At 44.0% G+C, this 22,197-nt stretch overlaps 1 protein-coding gene across 2 annotated transcripts in view; it reads right to left on the bottom strand.

The window, feature by feature from the left end:
* Positions 1-22,197, bottom strand: part of RCE1 (Ras converting CAAX endopeptidase 1) — a 252,205-nt gene that overhangs the window by 73,636 nt on the left and 156,372 nt on the right. For both annotated transcript variants that reach the window (XM_069207817.1, XM_069207818.1), the window contains one exon: positions 10,492-10,563. In XM_069207817.1, coding sequence (XP_069063918.1) covers positions 10,492-10,563 — 72 coding nt within the window. The remainder of the gene's footprint in view (positions 1-10,491; positions 10,564-22,197) is intronic.

Genomic DNA, 22,197 nt, shown 5'->3' with positions numbered 1-22,197 from the left:
CTGCAGTAAAATTAGTTAGCGTAAAACTGTGCAAAGGGGGGCGTGGCTTGGCACCGAGCGAAGATGGCTAACTTTTTCGGAGCTCTGTGACGGCAGCGGGAGACGAGGGAGCCTGCTCGTATTTATTGGTATTTTTTATTGGTGTTGCAGAGAGGAAACGTTAGGGGAATATGCCTGGAATCCATTATTCCCCTCAGGATGCCTTGAAAGCGATTTTTCATGCCCTAATTGATTGAATTAAGTGGCGGTCGTCTGAGGAATCTATTGCGACTGCCATTTTGTTTTTCTTTTCACCTCACAATCTCTTTTTCTACTTTAAACATCGTTGCCTGAGGTATTCTTTTTGCACTTTTTGGCCTAAAACTGTTTGCTTACGCTCTCTGCTTATCGTATCCTGCATTTTGCCAGAATATGTCCAGTTTAATTCATATTTTGGTCTACTTTTTTCTGAGTGGGACCTTATTTCATACAATATATGATTTACTACATATTGGGCAAAATTATATGTCTTGCTTATGGGCAGATCTAGGAACCTTCAATTGACTAATAGTAAAGTACAAAGTAATAAAAGGTTCGATAATATTCCTCTATCGAACTCATTCACCCTTTTGTCAAATATGGAGAGTACAGGGGCTACTAATCTTGACATTACACCTTCAACGCCTGTTTCTCCCTCTACTGTTATTAATAAAGTATCGTCCAAACTTCCAGTAAACGTATCGACGTCCACAAATAAGAGAGCTAAAAGGATCCTCCATCTCCTATTAAAGTTGTAGATACCACATCTATGGAGCTACTTCTTAAGGAAATAAGAGCTCTTAAACCCTAACGGGAAGATACAAATAAACAATTGCAAATTTTGGATGACAAATGGTCTCTTGTGGAGAACAGAGTCTCTCATGTAGAACGAAGAGTGGAAGTTCTTGAGGACTCAGTTGCATCTATTAAGTCTCTACAATCTGAAGTTATGTTGAAGAAACATGCAGAGGATATAGAAAATCGGAACCGAAGAAATAATCTACGTATTTATGGTCTACCTGAAGGAATTGAAGGTTCAGATTAATTATCCTTCTTTCAATTGTTTCTGCCCAAAATTCTGGATCTGCCTACTTCTCCTGCTTCAAATATATGCAACGAAAACAGACTTGGTCATCCTTCACATATGGCTTTGATGTCAAAGAAACCAAGAGGAATAATACTTTATTTTTTGGAGTATGTAGACCTGCTAAAGGTTCTCAGAGCAGCATGAGCTAATGGTTAGATCATGTGGTCAGGTTACAATCTCTTCTTTGCTGAGGATTATGCTAAGTAGACGGCGGACAAAAAAAAAAAAATGTCTGGATATGCGTCCGGCATTAAAGTCGCTTAATGCTCGATATGGTCTCTTCCATCCATGTTTGTTCAATGTGACTTACAATAATAAAACCACAACATATGAAGACCCAATATTACTTCAGCAATTTATTGACTCTTGTAGAGGTGAAAAATGGATACTTCTAAAGTATCGGAGACTTGACTATTTTATTGTTTTGTTTTCTTCTATTTAATGGTTATGCCCATTACTGGTTCATGTAATCCTAAGAGTGACATATTGTCTAAGGGATTTGAATTTCCCTATTTTCTTCTCTTTTTAGATCTTACTTCATTAAAGTACCTGTCTTTTGTGGTAGCAACATGTGTGGCTCGGTCTCTCTTCCCTTCCATGTCTGCAGTCGTGGAGTGAAGGTTGAGTCGTCTTCTCTTGTAGTTTCATCACAATCGCGTTGTTTTTGTATTATAGGTATGTTTTTATTGCTTGTTCTGTTTTTTCTGCATTGTTAATGTTTCTTTCTATATTGTATTTTGTTCATTCTCTCCTTTTCCTTTTCCTCCTCTTTTACTATTTCTTCCTCTTTTCCTTTTTCTCTTTCTATTTTCTCCTGTTCATAATTATATTCTTCTTCTTCTGTACGTCAAAATATTTCTTTTGGTTAAATCTTTCCACTAAAATAGTTGGATTATTTGCATTAATTCATGGTTATAGTATATACTCTTTATTTTAAATGACAATTAGATTTATTTCATGAAATGTTAAAGGCTTAGGATCCCCAATAAAGCGTCAAAGAGTTTTAAAACATATTTTAAAATTGAGAGCTGATATTGCTCTGTTACAAGAGACTCATATATTGGATAATGAGGTAGCCAAACTTAAAAGGCAATGGGTAGGACATGTTTTTTCACCTCTGGGCATAGGGAAAAGGAATGGAGTCATTATACTATATCATAAAGCTTTGAATATCTCTGATATTTCTCAAGAATTTGATGTGATGGGTAGATGGGTTATAGTTTCAATGTATATTATTAAAGTACCTTTAACTATATTTAATGTGTATGCTCCTACCCAACCTAATAAATCTTTCAGGAATGAAATATTAGTTAAGTTACTGACTCTTTCAGATAATTATTAAATTTTTGGAGGTGACTGTAATATGATTATGGACCCTTTTATTGATCGGAAATCCAATTCTAGATTTACACCATCCACCATATTTTCACAGTTTACCTCTATTATTAAACAAAGAGCATTAACGGATGTTTGGAGATTGTATACCCCACATTACAGGACTATTCCATTTTCTCCCCGTACATTCTTCCCAATCGAGGACTGATTATGTATTTGTCTCACAGCCTCTCGTACAACATGTTTTGGGTTCAGAAATTGGCTCCATATTAATCTTGGATCATGCTCCAGTGAGTATGGATCTTTATCTTATCACACATAATCAGCCAAGTAACAGATGGAGATTTAATAATTCCTTACTTCTCGATACTAATTTTACTCAACTTTTTGAGAAGTTTGCAATACAATTCTTTTTTAGAAAATTATACTCCTCAGTTATCTGTTCAGATCATTTGGGATACTTTCAAAGCGGCACCTAGGGATTTTAATATTTCCTACTTTGAAAATAAAAGGAAAATGGCTACTAAAAGATTACTTCATTTGATGGATCGTATCAAACAATTAGAAAATCTATATTACTCTTCCAAGTCTACAAGTTGTCTTAATTAATTACTTCAAGTTAATTTTACTTTTAATAAAAACTTGACTGATATTGCTAATTCTTATCTTCTTAAATCTAGTGCTAAGTACTATGGGGTCAAAACAAATCAGGAAAACTTCTAGAAAATTATCTTAAAATGAAACAAGATAGAACAAAGATAGAATCTATGTATAATTCTTCCAATTTTTTACTACATAAGAATGAAGAAATTTTGGATGAATTTGTTCATTTCTTCACACAATTATATACTCCTGAATCTTACCCCATGCAGCAACTTATTGATCAATATTTGTCTCCCATTAATCCACCTGTACTTCCCCCTTATGAATTTTCTGCTCTTGATAATGATATTTCCATTAAAGACATTCTTAATGCACTAAATCTTTTCAAGAAAGGTATAGTGCTAGGCCCAGATGGCTTTATTATTTAATTTTCTTTACATTTCTCTTAACTATTAGTTCCAAGATTATTTCAACTTTTTACCTATTTTGTCAACGCAAAATCCTCTGGAGGCTCCTTTCAAGAGGCTTTAATAGTTCTTATACCAAAAGATAACAAAGATCCAAAGTTTTGTAAGAATTATAGATCTATTTCTCTAGTTAATTTGGATTATAGGATTTTTGCTAAAATTATTGCAATGCGTTTGGAACTGATTCTGCTTAATTTGTAAAAAGCAGTCTGGTTTTATTAAAGGACGTTTATTATCTGACAACACAAGATTATTTTTTCATATTTTAAGTAAGTCTGTGACGTATAAAGACTATCTGCAATTGCGCTAGAGGCTGAAAAAGCTTTCAATCGTGTTAATTGGCTCTCTATTTTTTTGACGCTTTCAGTTTGGCTTTGGAACTAAATTCATAAATCTAATCTTATTATTATATTCCTCTCCTAAAGTTGCTATTTTTCTAAATGGTCTCATCTCTCCCTTGTTCGCACTTTATAGAGGAGTTCGTCAGGGATGTCCGTTGTCACCGCTTTTATTTGTTCTTGCTTTGGAACCCTTTTTATTGAAAGCTAGAGCAAATCCAAATTTACATGGTTTCCGATCTGGGGAAAGGCAGATAACATTTTCGGTTTATGCTGATGATATCTTACTTTTTATATCAAATCCGAAATCTTCACTTCCTACTTTCCTATTTGAAGTAGAGAATTTTGCTTCTATTTCAGGGTATAAGTTAAATAAAGATAAGTGTGAAAGACTTCCTTTAAATAAATTCAGCCTTGATTTTAAATCTTCACATTTTCACTGGAATAATAATAAAATTAAATACCTAGGTCTTTGGTTTAAACCTTCTTTTAAAGATACAAATTCCTCTAATATTTTGCAACTATTTTCTACTCTTGATTCTCTCATATCCAAATGGAACCCTTTATTTGTATCCTGGTGGGGTAGATTAGACTCTCTTAAAATGATGTTGCTTCCTGTAATCCTCTTTTACTTATCAAATATTCCAATTAATAGCCCATGTCTTTAGTTTAAGAAGTTGAACTCTATTTTAGCCAAATTCTTATGGAATAATATGAGACCCAGAATGTCTCTCCAAAAATGAATGAGGCCTGAAATATGTGGAGGGGTTGACTTTCCGAATCTTCGCTCTTATTATATGGCCTTTTCTCTTAAACAAGCTTCTTATTTATTGAATGAAGATGATTCTACTAGTTTACCATTATGGATTGAAGTTGAAAATTCATTTGTTGTCCCTTTTACATTTCCGGGGGTATTAACTTTGTCAAATAAACCAACATCTATTTCCCTTCCTATTTTGAAAAATTCATGCAGAATTCTGCAGCCTATTTTTGCTCCAGACAATGGAGACAGTACAGTTTTTAAATTTGCCAATTTGGTATAATAAGTACATCAAGTTGAATAATAGAACTATTTACTGGAAAATGTAGCATTTAAGGGGGTTACAATGTGTACACCAACTATTTGAAAATGAATCCCCTCTTTCTTTTGTACAGGCACAACTTCTTTTTTCATTTCTGTCCTCTTTTGCTAGAAAGTATGATGTTTTAATACATGTCATGAATAGTTCATATCAATCCTTTCCAGCTCAGCAAGCACCTTTTGTCTGACTTTCTCCAATTAAGAATCTGCTATTACAGTCTTTATCGGCTTCTCGTATTTATCAAACAATTACAGCTCTTCCTGATGACAGACCTAAATCCGCAATACAATTACAATGGGAGAAAGATTTGGATGCTTCATTTTCACCTTCTTTATGGAATAAGGTGTGGATTAAAATACGAAAATCGTCAAGGGCAGTTAATGCAATTCAAACTTTAAAAAAAAATATATATAATAGTTTATTAATTACACTATCATCTTGACATATAATGAATTCTAACCTTCCGTCCTCTTGTTGGTCTTGTAATAGGCCGGTCTCAGATCTTAAACTTATGCTTTTTGATTGCCCATATACATTTCAATTTTGCGTTAAAGTATGGAATCAAATTAACACTATTTTTAACACTCAAGTTACCTAAAGCTTTACAAATATATTTTTAGGCAGCCTTGCAGAGGAACGGTCCCATTATCCAAAAAGTAATATCTTAATCTTAGATTTATTATCTGCTGTTGCTTTTCAACAAATTACAACCCACTTGGAAGGACTCTTATAAATTATCCTTTTAAGCCTGGTGGTATGGTATATATTATAATCATAGGCTGGATAGAGCTTATGTTTCCCCCTTATCCCTTGCTATTAAAAGAGATATGTTATGGATACCTGTTACAAATTACCTAAACTCTTTGGCTTATTTTTCACATAATCATTTTCCTAGAAATGAAGAGGTTTCTAAACCACCATAAATTGTTTTTGTTTACATTTTATTGTACTTACTTATATTGTTTATAACTTCCTATATCTATATATTTAATATATGCATATATACTCACCTTCCAAAGCATTAATATATCTATTGTATTTCTCAAAAAGCACTTTTCATGAAATTGAACTGTTATTGTATTGTTTTACTCATGTCATCAAATGTATTTTTTTTTAAATATTGTATTATTATCAATAAACTTTATCTTTAAACTTAAAAAAAAATGTTCTAATGTTTGCATGTTCTAACTATCTTAGGGCATGAGTTGTAGTTACTTGAGATAACTCTAACAACAGGTGAATTTCTATGGTTTGGTACATTTAAAATGTGAGCCTAACTATAAAGTCCCTGTAAATTTTGTTTTTTTAAGTGAATTTCTATGTTTTTTTTAAATTCTATTTCCTAACTATAACGTTCCTGTAACCTTTGGGTTTTTCAGTGAATATATATACTGTACAGGGAGTGCAGAATTATTAGGCAAGTTGTATTTTTGAGGATTAATTTTATTATTGAACAACAACCATGTTCTCAATTAACCCAAAAAACTCATTAATATCAAAGCTGAATATTTTTGGAAGTAGTTTTCAGTTTGTTTTTAGTTTTAGCTATGTTAGGGGGATATCTGTGTGTGCAGGTGACTATTACTGTGCATAATTCTTAGGCAACTCAACAAAAAAAAATATATACCCATTTCAATTATTTATTATTACCAGTGAAACCAATATAACATCTCAACATTCACAAATATACATTTCTGACATTCAAAAACAAAACAAAAAAAAATCAGTGGCCAATATAGCCACCTTTCTTTGCAAGGACACTCAAAAGCCTGCCATCCATGGATTCTGTCAGTGTTTTGATCTGTTCACCATCAACATTGCGTGCGGCAGCAACCACAGCCTCCCAGACACTGTTCAGAGAGGTGTACTGTTTTCCCTCCTTGTAAATCTCACATTTGATGATGGACCACAGGTTCTCAATGGGGTTCAGATCAGGTGAACAAGGAGGCCATGTCATTAGATTTCCTTCTTTTATACCCTTTCTTGCCAGCCACGCTGTGGAGTACTTGGACGCGTGTGATGGAGCATTGTCCTGCATGAAAATCATGTTTTTCTTGAAGGATGCAGACTTCTTCCTGTACCACTTCTTGAAGAAGGTGTCTTCCAGGAACTGGCAGTAGGACTGGGAGTTGAGCTTGACTCCATCCTCAACCCGAAAAGGCCCCACAAGCTCATCTTTGATGATACCAGCCCAAACCAGTACTCCACCTCCACCTTGCTGGCGTCTGAGTCGGACTGGAGCTCTCTGCCCTTTACCAATCCAGCCACGGGCCCATCCATCTGGCCCATCAAGACTCACTCTCATTTCATCAGTCCATAAAACCTTAGAAAAATCAGTCTTGAGATATTTCTTGGCCCAGTCTTGACGTTTCAGCTTGTGTGTCTTGTTCAGTGGTGGTCGTCTTTCAGCCTTTCTTACCTTGGCCATGTCTCTGAGTATTGCACACCTTGTGCTTTTGAGCACTCCAGTGATGTTGCAGCTCTGAAATATGGCCAAACTGGTGGCAAGTGGCATCGTGGCAGCTGCACGCTTGACTTTTCTCAGTTCATGGGCAGTTATTTTGCGCCTTGGTTTTTCCACACGCTTCTTGCGACCCTGTTGACTATTTTGAATGAAACGCTTGATTGTTCGATGATCACGCTTCAGAAGCTTTGCAATTTTAAGAGTGCTGCATCCCTCTGCAAGATATCTCACTATTTTTGACTTTTCTGAGCCTGTCAAGTCCTTCTTTTGACCCATTTTGCCAAAGGAAAGGAAGTTGCCTAATAATTATGCACACCTGATATAGGGTGTTGATGTCATTAGACCACACCCCTTCTCATTACAGAGATGCACATCACCTAATATGCTTAATTGGTAGTAGGCTTTCGAGCCTATACAGCTTGGAGTAAGACAACATGCATAAAGAGGATGATGTGGTCAAAATACTCATTTGCCTAATAATTCTGCACTCCCTATATATATATACACACACACACACACACACACTCTTTCTGTACCCGCTACAGGGCAGCTTCGGTATGCGGGGAACAGAAACTCACTATGCATTGAAACACTCAAATCTGTTCCTACACGAAAAAGGAGTTTAAAACCTAAGGCCAGATACTGGTGTAAATAGTGCTTCTAATCCCATCCTCCTGAAAAGCACACTACTGACCCAACCCTTTTCAGCTCGTCTCTCTAAGCCATTTTTACAGATAGGCACCATTTTGGAAAAAACAACATTTAAAGGACATGCTTAAGTGTAAACACAGAGGACATAATAGCTCCACAGTCTTTTTTCCATCACATTCCAAATCTCATTTTTACCTCATAATTTGACAGTCACTTCAAAGAGGTATAAAACTGAATATTCATCTAATTTATGTGGCAAAATCAATGGCCCATTCAATGTATATCTTGCATACATTATACATGTTACATTAAATAGAATTTATAATTAAATACCATAGCTCCAAATCAATCAGATATATGTATCTACCTTCAATGATTTTTAAACAGGGATAAGCAAGAATATATGGCAGGGGTTCATACGCCTCTTTTGCTATAAAGATATGCCTCCTCTCAAAGTGATGATAATTTGCCTCTTCTACAGGGGGAAGAATATCTTCCCCTAGTGATGTCATATATCGGATCATACCTGAATAAATAAATCCCTAGTAGGCTAATACTTGTACAAAGAAGAGCAATCTTATCTAACCTTATGAAATCCCTCACCTACTTCTTAAAACATACGATGCCCTGATGGAAGGAGGTATGTAATTTAGCAGATCAACCCTAGATATGAAGTATGGAAGTGGGCCTTGTCTTAATCAAGATTTGTAAAGCACTTTCTTCACACCTTAATCCTCACCCTCCCAATGGGTAGCACAACTGGGAGAAATAAATAGATAGCAAAGTCTAGTCTGGGTTTCCAACCTTTTGTGAAAGATGGGCTACTTAAGTCAAATAAAATTATTACAAGCTAGTATTATTATTAGTGTTGTAATAACTACCGCATCAGACAAGATTATATTAGTTGCCACTATATGCAGGATTAAACGCAGCGATCACCTCAGAGCATCACGCAGGATTGCCAGCCGTAATGGAAAAAGGGTTTATCTGTTTGGAATGCCACTACACAGGTAACACAGGTAACAGATGCCAGCCACAGAGCTTTGCTTCTGGCTCAAAATTTATAATATTAGTAATACGTTTCCCCAAATGATTTATCACTCAAAAATAAGCTTTAAATATATTTGGGAATTTCAGCCATTTTTCTACAAACATTAGCTCATGCAAAAGTTTCCAATTTAGTAGGCTGGGATGCGCACAGAAGAGCTACGTTCAGGTAGCTGGAGAGCTACCAGTAGTTCATGAGCTACTCAATGGAGCAGCCTGGCTCTACTCCTGTCTCCCCAACCCAATTGAACTATTCTACACGCAGATTACACACAAGCAAAATGTCTTTCTTCCTAACTAGTGAATAATAATGGAAAAGTACTGTACATGCACACATGCTCTGAGATTTTCTTTGTTTAACCTGATGTACAAAAGTCACACCTTTTCTTGCCTTGTACTTCAGAGCCAGCCAACTGAGCAGAATGTCTGGTGTTATGCTGTTTGCTATTAAATATCCTCTATCTTTATCCTGGTGTCACTCTAGTGCACACAGCTATCATAACTTTGTATCCTGGCAATTAAAAACCTCTTTGGGAGGGGACATGTGTAGACGGGTCCCTTGACCCTACTTTTGAACTTGTGAGAAGAGAACCACCATTTTCCTGGAGAATGATTTGGTAAAGCCATCTGCTTCGAGAAGGAGCAGGACCCGGCTGTCCGAGAAGGATTGGGGGCTGGGCGTGGGTAGCCTCTCAGTGCCTGGGTAACAGTGGAGGGAGGCCGCAGTACATTCAGAGCATCCTGATACTGTTAAACATGCTGTTTTCCTGTGAGTCTGAAGTAAGTTTAGATTGCTGGTGTTGTGCCAGAGCTGAGAGTGTGGAAAGCTTACAGTCACTACTGTATCTTGTCTGAGTATGTGCAAAACGATTCCTCTGATATTTTAAGTGTGAAACATGCTCTGTATTAGTACATTACGAGTTACTGCTGCTCGTAATGTACTCTTCTTCTGTAGGAGAGATAGCTTCTCTCCTTCTACCCCTCACCTACCTTTTCTGTGAAAGGAACGCTCACCCTGATACTGCCTGTTCGGCATCTGTAAACAGCAATCACTGTGCTATATCTATTGTATATGACTGATGTAAGCACCACTAAACAAGGGAACTGTGAATATAATAGCCTGGGCTGAACCCACTGTGCGTTTTGTAATAATGGGCACTGAAAAAAAAAATGCAAACACAGGGTATAACCCCCTTCTAAAAGCATAAAAATATGCTGGAGCGGATATCTTAAGGGGAAAGGATATTTGGAAAACCAAACAAACATGCATGCAGGGACGTCTTACATGTGCTCTGAATGTCAAATGAAAATGGCAGTGTTTTACTGAACTTATTACCAGCCTTGTCAATCGCAGCCTTTTTTGTAATCACCCAGCTGTCTCAATTGTAACTGTGCTTACCTGCTGAGAGGAAAATGCTGACCACTGTACCCTGGCGGAACCTCAGCAGCTCAATGACGTGGTGAAAGTGAGCTGAAATACAATCAATAGGGCACACATTACCTCTTCTTCAATTAGCAGGTACACGGGTGAGAGATAAGATATATGATGGAACGATCATCTATCACTTACACACACATCTTCGGCATAAAACTGAAAGGACCACATTATTAGATTCAACAACAATTTCTCATAAGGGATACAAAAGGAGAGGCAGGCACCACTGACATTTCCACAGTTCCGTACCAGCAGCCTTCAGCAACATAAAATACTAACCAGAAACAACTAGAGAGGCTGTGTTGTACTCTATTCTCGGTGCACTGTGATCGTTGGTGGACGAGACCTACACCCAGCTTGTGTATGCACCTACACAGGGGTGACCACCTGTGAAACACCACACGCAGATAATGGATGTGAACCAATGACTTTGATTAACACTCAGAACACCCTTCCCTCCCTCGCTGGATGGGGAAGTTTCCTCAGAGCACAAACTTAGGAAAAGATCTCAATGGTTAATAAAGCAGATTCAATGAAACTCAACTCAAATCGATTGCTTAGCGCATGACTACCCTCCAGGCGCACCGGGCGCTCATTTCACATTTTCAAAACTCCTGAAGGCCTTTCTGTTTTTTTAGCCTTTGAGCAAAGACTGTTTTTGTTCTTTGTATTCTGGGTAAGAAGTGGTTGATGGTCAGCATTCATGGAGGTTATTTTTATCTACCATTTGCGGCTCAGGGCCGCTATTGTTAGTGCACTCCAAAAAGAAACTCTTCAGATAGTATTTAGACGCCTTACTCCAGTAGTTGCAAAGTTGAGCAGGCGAGGATTAGGTTAGGTCCTCGAAGGTGGTGGTTTGAAATGCAAGTACAGCAAGACATAGTAAAAAAAAAAAAAATAATAACCTTGCATACTGGGCCTAGACCACTTTGGTCACTATGCCATGCTTGCAAAGCTATGTCACAGGTACAATCTTAGGCACGGAGGACACGCCCGGTGACATGTCCAGAGAATAAAGGTAACCTGCAGAGAAATAGTCATCTTGTGCAGAACCACATGCCAAGGGCCTCCTTTAACATGATTCACATTGCACGTGGTCTATCACACAAAGCACATGTAACACAACATAATCTAAGTTTCTCTCTTTATCTCTCTCTTATCCTAAATATTGGAGATTTTACACAGGAAAGACCATTAAAACCAAATGTGCCCTTTAATCTATGCCCACAACAGTCTTATTCAAATTAAATCATTAACACTTCACTTCGACCAACGCAGCTTTAGAAAAATTTGTGTTTTTTTTTTTTGTAACTGTGACATAACAACAGTCACAAATAAAAATAAAAAAACGTTAGTTAATACTGTGCATAACTTGATGCAGTTTCATGGTCACATTTAGAGTTTGGTGGAGAGGGTACTCCGTCACAAACGAGATGGAGCACACCAAACTGACAACCTGTCTGCCTCATTTAGAGTAAGCTGACTGTCAGCTTTCCGTCAGCATTGCCACCATTGGCTCCATCATCCGAAAGCTTTCTCTGCTTGACCACCAGAGTAGGGTCCATCTGAGGAAGGATTTACTTAGGGTGGATGGTGTGATCTTTTGAGGGTAAAGCCTGCGACAGCTAGTGCATGTGTCTCGCTTGCAAGACATTCTTATAAACAAAAAAGTGCCTGGAGCCCACCTGTTGCTTACCAATTGTTCGCTTGCGAGGTTCTCTTCTTTACATTGGTCACTGCAGGTATATCATCATTTCTGTTCTTGTCCGTGGAGCAGAGACCAAGCACTGATTCATTCAACTTAATAAGTGCCCGTCCGCTGCTTTCAACGTCACTGAGGTACTATTATGTTCTTTTGTAGCTTCTAGTGCCCTTCAAACAGAAGGTGTTTGACTGACAAAAACGTGCCCAGCAAGACAAACAATATTGCAAAGTTTTATTTTCTATAATTAACTCTTTCCTTTTAGTTTGCTAAGTCTTCTTTTCTCACTTCACACTCATGTTTTCTTTTGTTTTTTCTCATGGGAGCGGTTCTCGAAAGAAGACAATTATCTTGCTCTAAATATTAGAAAGCAACAGTGTTTCTTTCTCATGTGTAATTCCCAAATTATGCCTTAACACATATTTGTGCAGTACTCCCGAATCCAGCACAATCCACCCCTCACCAATACAATCCACCCTACTCTAATCCATGCCAATCCAATCTATACTATCTCACACCAATCCACACCACTCAATATAATCCAACCCACTCAATCCAAACCAACCCAGACTAATCCAATTCAAACCACCCCAATTCAGTCCAACACACTCCAATCCTACAAACCCTCACAACTCCAATCTGCCCCACTCCACTTCACAACAAACTGCCCCACTCTAATCTTCCCCACTCCATTCTGTGCTACCCCAATCCAAATCAATCTTTTCCCATTCCAATTCAAACCAATGTGTCCCACTCCAATCCAAGCCGATCTGCCCCACTCCAATACAAGCCAAACCTGCCCCACTTTAATCGAAAACAATCTACCTACTCCAACCCAAAACAGTATGCCCCACTCCAAGTTGCCCACTCCACTTCAAAACAATCTGCCCCACTCCAATCCACCCAATCTGCCCACTCCGATTTGCCCACTCCAGTAGCAACAATCTGCTCCACTCCAGTCGAAAAAACAATCTGCTCCACTCCAATCCAAACCAATCTGCCCCTGTCCAATCCAAACAAATCGGCCCACTCCAATCTAAAACAATCTGCCCACTCCAATCTAAAACAATCTGCCCACTCCCATATGCCCCACCCCAACCCACCCCAATCTGCCCCACTCCAATCAAAAACAGTCTGCCAGACTCCAATCCAAAACAATTTGCCCCACTTCAATCCAAAACAGCTCAATCAAAAACAATCTGCTCCATTCCAACCTGTCCCACTCTAATCCACCCCAATTTGCCCCACTCCAATAAAAAAAAGAAAATCTGCCCAATCTCATCCAACAACAAACTCCACTCCAAACCAAAACAATCTGTCCCACTCCAATTCAAAACAATATGGTCTACTCCTATCTGCCCAATTCCAATCTCCCCCAATCCAAACAAAAACAATCTGCCCCACTCTAATCCACCTCACTCCAATCCAAAACAGCCTGCCCCACTCCAACCCAATCCACCTCACCCCAATCTAATCCACCCCACTCCATCCCAATTCACCCCACTCCAATGCACACAATCCACCCCACTCTAATCCAATCCACCCCAGTCTAGCCTAGTCCAATCTGCCCCACTCCAAGCCAAAACAATATGCCCTACCCCAAACCACCTAATTCCAATCTCCCCCAATCCAACCCAAAACATTCTGCCCCACTCCAATCTGCGTCACTCCAATTCAAAACAGTCTTCCCTCTCCAACCCAATCCACCTCACCCCAATCTAATCCACCCCACTCCACCCCACTCCAATACACCACAATCCACCCCTTTCCAATCCATTGCACCCACACCAATCCACCCCAATCTAGCCCAGTCCAATCTACCCCACTCCAATCCACCTCACCCCAATCAAATCCACCCCACTCCAATCCAATCCATTCCACCAAAATCCTAACCTACTCCAGTCCAAAACAATTTGCCCTACTCCGATCCAAAACAATCTGCCCCATTCCAAGGCAATCTGCTCCACTCCAATCCAATATGCCACACTCCAATCTGCCCACTCCAATCCAAAACAATCCGCCCCACTCCAGTCCAAAGCCAATCCGCCCCACTCCAGTCCAAAGCCAATCCGCTCCACTTCAGTCCAAAGCCAATCCGCTCCACTCCAACCCAAAGCAATCTGCCCCACTCCAACCCAAAGCAATCTGCCCCACTCCAACCCAAAGCAATCTGCCCCACTCCAACCCAAAGCAATCTGCCCCACTCCAACCCAAAGCAATCTGCCCCACTCCAACCCAACCCAAAGCAATCTGCCCCAACCCAAAGCAATCTGCCCCACTCCAACCCAAAGCAATCTGCCCCAAAGCCAATCCGTCCCACTCCAGTCCAAAGCCAATCCGCCCCACTCCAGTCCAAAGCCAATCCGCCCCACTCCAGTCCAAAGCCAATCCGCCCCACTCCAGTCCAAAGCCAATCCGCCCCACTCCAGTCCAAAGCCAATCCCACCCACTCCAGTCCAAAGCCAATCCACCAAAATCCTAACCTACTCCAGCCCAAACTAATCCGCCACACTCCAGCCCAAACTAATCCGCCACACTCCAGCCCAAACTAATCCGCCACACTCCAGCCCAAACTAATCCGCCACACTCCAGCCCAAACTAATCCGCCACACTCCAGCCCAAACTAATCCGCCACACTCCAGCCCAAACTAATCCGCCACACTCCAGCCCAAACTAATCCGCCACACTCCAGCCCAAACTAATCCGCCACACTCCAGCCCAAACTAATCCGCCACACTCCAGCCCAAACTAATCCGCCACACTCCAGCCCAAACTAATCCGCCACACTCCAGCCCAAACTAATCCGCCACACTCCAGCCCAAACTAATCCGCCACACTCCAGCCCAAACTAATCCGCCACACTCCAGCCCAAACTAATCCGCCCCACTCCAGCCCAAACTAATCCGCCCCACTCCAGCCCAAACTAATCCGCCCCACTCCAGCCCAAACTAATCCGCCCCACTCCAGCCCAAACTAATCCGCCCCACTCCAGCCCAAACTAATCCGCCCCACTCCAGCCCAAACTAATCCGCCCCACTCCAGCCCAAACTAATCCGCCCCACTCCAGCCCAAACTAATCCGCCCCACTCCAGTCCAAACTAATCCGCCCCACTCCAACCCAAGACAATCTGCCCCACTCCAACCCAAGACAATCTGCCCCACTCCAACCCAAGACAATCTGCCCCACTCCAACCCAAGACAATCTGCCCCACTCCAACCCAAGACAATCTGCCCCACTCCAACCCAAGACAATCTGCCCCACTCCAACCCAAGACAATCTGCCCCACTCCAACCCAAGACAATCTGCCCACTCCAATCTGCATCACTCGAATTCAAAATAGTCTGCCCTCTCCAACCCAATCCACCTCACCCCAATCTAATCCACCCCACTCCATCCCAATACACCCCACTCCAATACACCACAATCCACCCACCCCATCCCAATACACCCCACTCCAAAACACCACAATCCACCCCACTCCAATCCATTGCACCCCACACCAATCCACCCCAATCTAGCCCAGTCCAATCTACCCCACCCCACTCCAATCCACCTCAACCCAATCAAATCCACCCCACTCCAATCCATTCCACCAAAATCCTAACCTACTCCAGTCCAAAACAATTTGCCCTACTCCAGTCCAAAGCCAATCCGCCCCACTCCAGTCCAAAGCCAATCCGCCCCACTCCAGTCCAAAGCCAATCCGCTCCACTCCAGTCCAAAGCCAATCCGCCCCACTCCAACCCAAAGCAATCTGCCTCACTCCAACCCAAAGCAATCTGCCCCACTCCAATCCAAAGCAATCTGCCCCACTCCAACCCAAAGCAATCTGCCCCACTCCAACCCAAAGCAATCTGTCCCAAAGCCAATCCGTCCCACTCCAGTCCAAAGCCAATCCGCCCCACTCCAGTCCAAAGCCAATCTGCCCCACTCCAGTCCAAAGCCAATCTGCCCCACTCCAGTCCAAAGCCAATCCACCAAAATCCTAACCTACTCCAGTCCAAAACAATTTGCCCTGCTCCGATCCAAACCAATCCACCCCACTCCAGTCCAAAACAATCAGCCCCACTCCAGGCCAAAACAATCAGCCCCACTCCAGGCCAAAACAATCAGCCCCACTCCAGGCCAAAACAATCAGCCCCACTCCAGGCCAAAACAATCAGCCCCACTCCAGGCCAAAACAATCAGCCCCACTCCAGGCCAAAACAATCAGCCCCACTCCAGGCCAAAACAATCAGCCCCACTCCAGGCCAAAACAATCAGCCCCACTCCAGGCCAAAACAATCAGCCCCACTCCAGGCCAAAACAATCAGCCCCACTCCAGGCCAAAGCAATCAGCCCCACTCCAGGCCAAAGCAATCAGCCCCACTCCAGGCCAAAGCAATCAGCCCCACTCCAGGCCAAAGCAATCAGCCCCACTCCAGGCCAAAACAATCTGCCCCACTCCAGGCCAAGACAATCTGCCCCACTCCAACCCAAGACAATCTGCCCCACTCCAACCCAAGACAATCTGCCCCACTCCAACCCAAGACAATCTGCCCCACTCCAACCCAAGACAATCTGCCCCACTCCAACCCAAGACAATCTGCCCCAATCTAGCCTAGTCCAATCTGCCCCACTCCAAACCAAAACAATCTGCCCACTCCAATCTGCATCACTCGAATTCAAAATAGTCTGCCCTCTCCAACCCAATCCACCTCACCCTAATCTAATCCACCCCACTCCATCCCAATACACCCCACTCCAATACACCACAATCCACCCACCCCATCCCAATACACCCCACTCCAAAACACCACAATCCACCCCACTCCAATCCATTGCACCCCACACCAATCCACCCCAATCTAGCCCAGTCCAATCTACCCCACCCCACTCCAATCCACCTCAACCCAATCAAATCCACCCCACTCCAATCCATTCCACCAAAATCCTAACCTACTACAGTCCAAAACAATTTGCCCTACTCCAATCCAAAACAATCTGCCCCAATCCAACCCAAGACAATCTGCTCCAATCCAAACCAATATGCCCCACTCCAATCTGCCCACTCCAATCCTAAACTATCTGCGCCACTCCAATCCTAAACTATCTGCGCCACTCCAATCCTAAACTATCTTCGCCACTCCAGTCCTAAACTATCTTCGCAACTTACGTCCAAAGCAATCCGCCCCACTCTGGTCCAAAGCAATCTGTCCAGCTCCAGTCCAAAGCAATCCGCCCCACTCCAGTCCAAAACAATCCGCCCCACTCCAGTCCAAAACAATCCGCCCCACTCCAGTCCAACACAATCCGCCCCACTCCAGTCCAACACAATCCGCCCCACTCCAGTCCAACACAATCCGCCCCACTCCAGTCCAACACAATCCGCCCCACTCCAGTCCAACACAATCCGCCCCACTCCAGTCCAACACAATCCGCCCCACTCCAGTCCAACACAATCCGCCCCACTCCAGTCCAACACAATCCGCCCCACTCCAGTCCAACACAATCCGCCCCACTCCAGTCCAACACAATCCGCCCCACTCCAGTCCAACACAATCCGCCCCACTCCAGTCCAACACAATCCGCCCCACTCCAGTCCAACACAATCCGCCCCACTCCAGTCCAACACAATCCGCCCCACTCCAGTCCAACACAATCCGCCCCACTCCAGTCCAAAACAATCCGCCCCACTCCAGTCCAAAACAATCCGCCCCACTCCAGTCCAAAACAATCAGCCCCACTCCAGTCCAAAACAATCAGCCCCACTCCAGTCCAAAACAATCAGCCCCACTCCAGTCCAAAACAATCAGCCCCACTCCAGTCCAAAACAATCAGCCCCACTCTAGTCCAAAACAATCAGCCCCACTCCAGTCCAAAACAATCAGCCCCACTCCAGTCCAACCACTCCAGTCCAAAACAATCTGCCCCACTCCAGGCCAACCACTCCAGGCCAAAACAATCTGCCCCACTCCAGTCCAAAACAATCCACACTACTCCAGTCCAAAACAATCTGCCCCACTCCAGTCCAACCACTCCAGTCCAAAACAATCCACCCCACTCGAGTCCAAAACAATCAGCCCCACTCCAATTCAACCACTCCAGGCCAAAACAATCTGCCCCACTCCAGTCCAACCACTCCAGTCCAAACCAATCCACCCCACTCCAGTCTAAAACAATCAGCCCCACTCCAGTCCAACCACTCCAGGCCAATACAATCTGCCCCACTCCAGTCCAAAACAATCCACCCCACTCCAGTCCAAAACAATCCTCCCCACCCCAGTCCAAAACAATCAGCCCCATTCCAGTCCAAAACAATCTGCCCCACTCCAGTCCAAAACAATCTGCCCCACTCCAGTCCAAAACAATCTGCCCCACTCCAGTCCAAAACAATCTGCCCCACTCCAGTCCAAAACAATCTGCCCCACTCCAGTCCAAAACAATCCGCCCCACTCCAGTCCAAAACAATCTGCCCCACTCCAATCCAACCACTCCAGTCCAAAACAATCCTCCCCACCCCAGTACAAAACAATCCGCCCCACTCCAGTCCAAAACAATCCGCCCCAATCCAGCCCAAAACAATCCTCCCCAACCCAGTACAAAACAATCCGCCCCACTCCAGTCCAAAAAAAAAAACAGCCCCACTCCAGTCCAACCACTCCAGTCCAAAACAATCTGCCCCACTCCCACTCCAGTCCAAAACAATCTGCCCCACTCCCACTCCAGTCCAAAACAATCAATAAATCAATCAGTCATTTGTAGAGCGTGCAACTCAACTGCTAGGGTCTCAAGGCGCTGTGGGGGGACGGGAGCGGGGTAAACAGGGGAGGTGCTACTGCTCAAGCAGCCAGGTCTTGAGGCGTTTCCTGAAGGTCAGAAGGTCCTGGGTCTGTCGTAGGTAGACGGGGAGGGAGTTCCAGGTCTTGCCAGCGAGGTGGGATAACGATCTGCTGCCGGCTGCAGTCGGTGGATGCGAGAACGGTGGCGAGGGCGAGGTTGGCAGAGCGGAGTTGACGGTTGGGAGTGTAGAAGGTGAGCCGCTCATTAAGGTGGACAGGGCCGACGTTGTGGAGTGCTTTGTGAGCATGGGTGAGGAGCTTGAAGGTGATCCTCTTGTTGACGGGGAGCCAGTGTAGATCTCTCAGGTGGGCTGAGATGTGGTTGCGTCGTGGGATGTCGAGGATGAGGCGTGCGGAGGTGTTCTGTATACGTTGCAGTTTTTTCTGGAGCTTGGCCGTAGTTACCGCGTAGAGAGCGTTGCTGTAGTCCAGTCTGCTGCTGACAAGTGCCTGGGTGATCGTCCTTCTGGTTTCAGAGGGGATCCACCTGAAGATCTTGCAGGAAGATGAGACGGTATTGACTTGCTGGGTCATGGTGAGCGATGAGTCTAGGATGAATCCTAATTTGCGTGCGTGGTTGGTGGGCATCGGTACAGTTCCTAGAGTGGCCGGCCACCAGGAGTCTTCCCATGTGGAGAGGTTGGAGCGGAGGATGAGGATCTTCGTCTTGTCTGAGTTCAGTTTCAGGCGGCTGCTCTCCATCCAGTTGGCAATGGCCTTTATTCCGTCGTGGAGGTTGGTTTTGGCGGTGGTGGGGTCCTTGGTGAGTGAGAGGATCAGCTGGGTGTCGTCAGCGTAGGAGATGATGTTGAGGTTGTGGGATCGGAGGATGTTGGTGAGCGGTGCCATGTAGATGTTAAAAAGGGTCGGCTGAGTGAGGATCCTTGGGGAATGCCATAGATGCTCTTGGTGGCTTCAGAAAGGAAGGGAGGGAGGCAGACTCTTTGGGTTCTGCCAGAGAGGAAGAATGTGGTCCAGGGCTTTGTGGCGGATCCCTGCGTCGTGCAGGCGTGTGGAAAGGGTGTGGTGGCAGATGGTGTTGAAGACAGCCGAGAGGTCTACGAGGATAAGGGCCACAGAGTTGCCTTTGTCGAGCATGGTCCTGATGTCGCCGGTTGCGGCGATGAGGGCGGTCTTGGTGTTGTGGTTTCAACGAAAACCGGATTGAGAAGTGTCCAGCGTGTTGTCTTCAAAGAAGCGGGTCAATCCGCCCCACTCCAGTCCAAAACAATCTGCCCTACTCCAATCCAAAACAATCTATCACACTCTAACCTGCCCCACTTCCATCCAATCTGCCCCACTCCAATCCAAAACATTCTGCCCCCTCCATGCTGCTCAAAACCAACCTCAAAAAATCCACCACACTCCAACCTGCCCACTCCAATCCAAAACAATCTACCTCACTGTAATCCTAAACAATCTGCCCAACTGCAATATCCCCCCACAGCAATCCAAAACAATCTATTCCACTCCATTCCAAAACAATTTGCCCCACTCCAGTCTGCCTCATTCCAATCCAATCCATCGCCTCCAAATCCACCCCACTCCATCCCAATTCACTCCACTCTAATCCACCAAAATCAACCTCACAGCAATCCGATACACCCCACACCAATCTAATCCATCCCAAACCAATCCAACCCAGCCCACTCCAATCCAATTCACTCCACTTCAACCCAATCCACCCCGCTCCAATCCAATTACCCACAATCCACTCCATTCCAATCTAAAGCAATGTTGTCCTACTCTAATCCAAAAAAATCCACCCCACTCCAATCCAAACGAATTTGCCCCATTTCAATCCAAAACATTCTGCCCCATCCAATCCAAAATAATGTAGCCCACTCTAATCTCCCCCACTTCAATCCAAAATAATCTACCCCACTCCGATCTCCCCCACTGCAACCCCAAACGATCTCCCCCACTGCAACCCCAAACGATCTCCCCCACTGCAACCCCAAACGATCTCCCCCACTCCAACCCCAAACGATCTCCCCCACTCCAACCCCAAACGATCTCCCCCACTCCAACCCCAAACGATCTCCCCCACTCCAACCCCAAACGATCTCCCCCACTCCAACCCCAAACGATCTCCCCCACTCCAACCCCAAACGATCTCCCCCACTCCAACCCCAAACGATCTCCCCCACTCCAACCCCAAACGATCTCCCCCACTCCAACCCCGAACGATCTCCCCCACTCCAACCCCGAACGATCTCCCCCACTCCAACCCCGAACGATCTCCCCCACTCCAACCCCGAACGATCTCCCCCACTCCAACCCCGAACGATCTCCCCCACTCCAACCCCGAACGATCTCCCCCACTCCAACCCCGAACGATCTCCCCCCGAACGATCTCCCCCACTCCAACCCCGAACGATCTCCCCCACTCCAACCCCGAACGATCTCCCCCACTCCAACCCCGAACGATCTCCCCCACTCCAACCCCGAACGATCTCCCCCACTCCAACCCCGAACGATCTCCCCCACTCCAATGGAAAACATTTTTGCCAAACTCCAATCCTCCTCACTCTAATTCACCCCACTCCAATCCATAAAGGTCTACCCCACTCCAATTTGCCTCACCCCAATCCAATCCCGCCTACTCTATCCCAATTCATCCCACTCCAATCCACTACACACCAATCCACGCCAATCCATCTGCACCACTTCAGTCGATTCCACCTCACCCCAATCTACTCCAATCCTCCACAATCCATCCCAATCCAATCAACACCAATCCAACCCACTCCAGTCTAATCCACTCCACTATAATCCAACCCAGTCCATTCCATCCATTCCATCCACTCCAATCCAATCCACTCCAATCCAACCTACCTCACTCCAATCCAACCCACCCCACTCCAATCCAATCCAGCCCATTCCAATCCGATCCAACCCACTTCAATCAAACTCAGCTCACTCCAATCCAATCCACTCCAATCAAATTTATTGCAACCCAATCCATCCAACGCCAATCCAAACCACCTTAACTCACTCTACTCCAGTCCAATCCAGTCCACCTTAATCCACCCCATCCCAATCTGAAACATTTTAATCCACCCCACTCAAATCCAATCCACCCCACACCAATCCATTTCAACCACTTCAATCCACACCACTCATCTCTCAATCCAATCCAATCA

This window comes from Pleurodeles waltl, chromosome 9 (assembly GCF_031143425.1).
Source record: "Pleurodeles waltl isolate 20211129_DDA chromosome 9, aPleWal1.hap1.20221129, whole genome shotgun sequence".
Taxonomy (NCBI): Eukaryota; Metazoa; Chordata; class Amphibia; order Caudata; family Salamandridae; genus Pleurodeles; species Pleurodeles waltl.
Note: the sequence above shows the minus strand (reverse complement) of the source record. Positions and strands in the feature narration are given on the sequence as shown.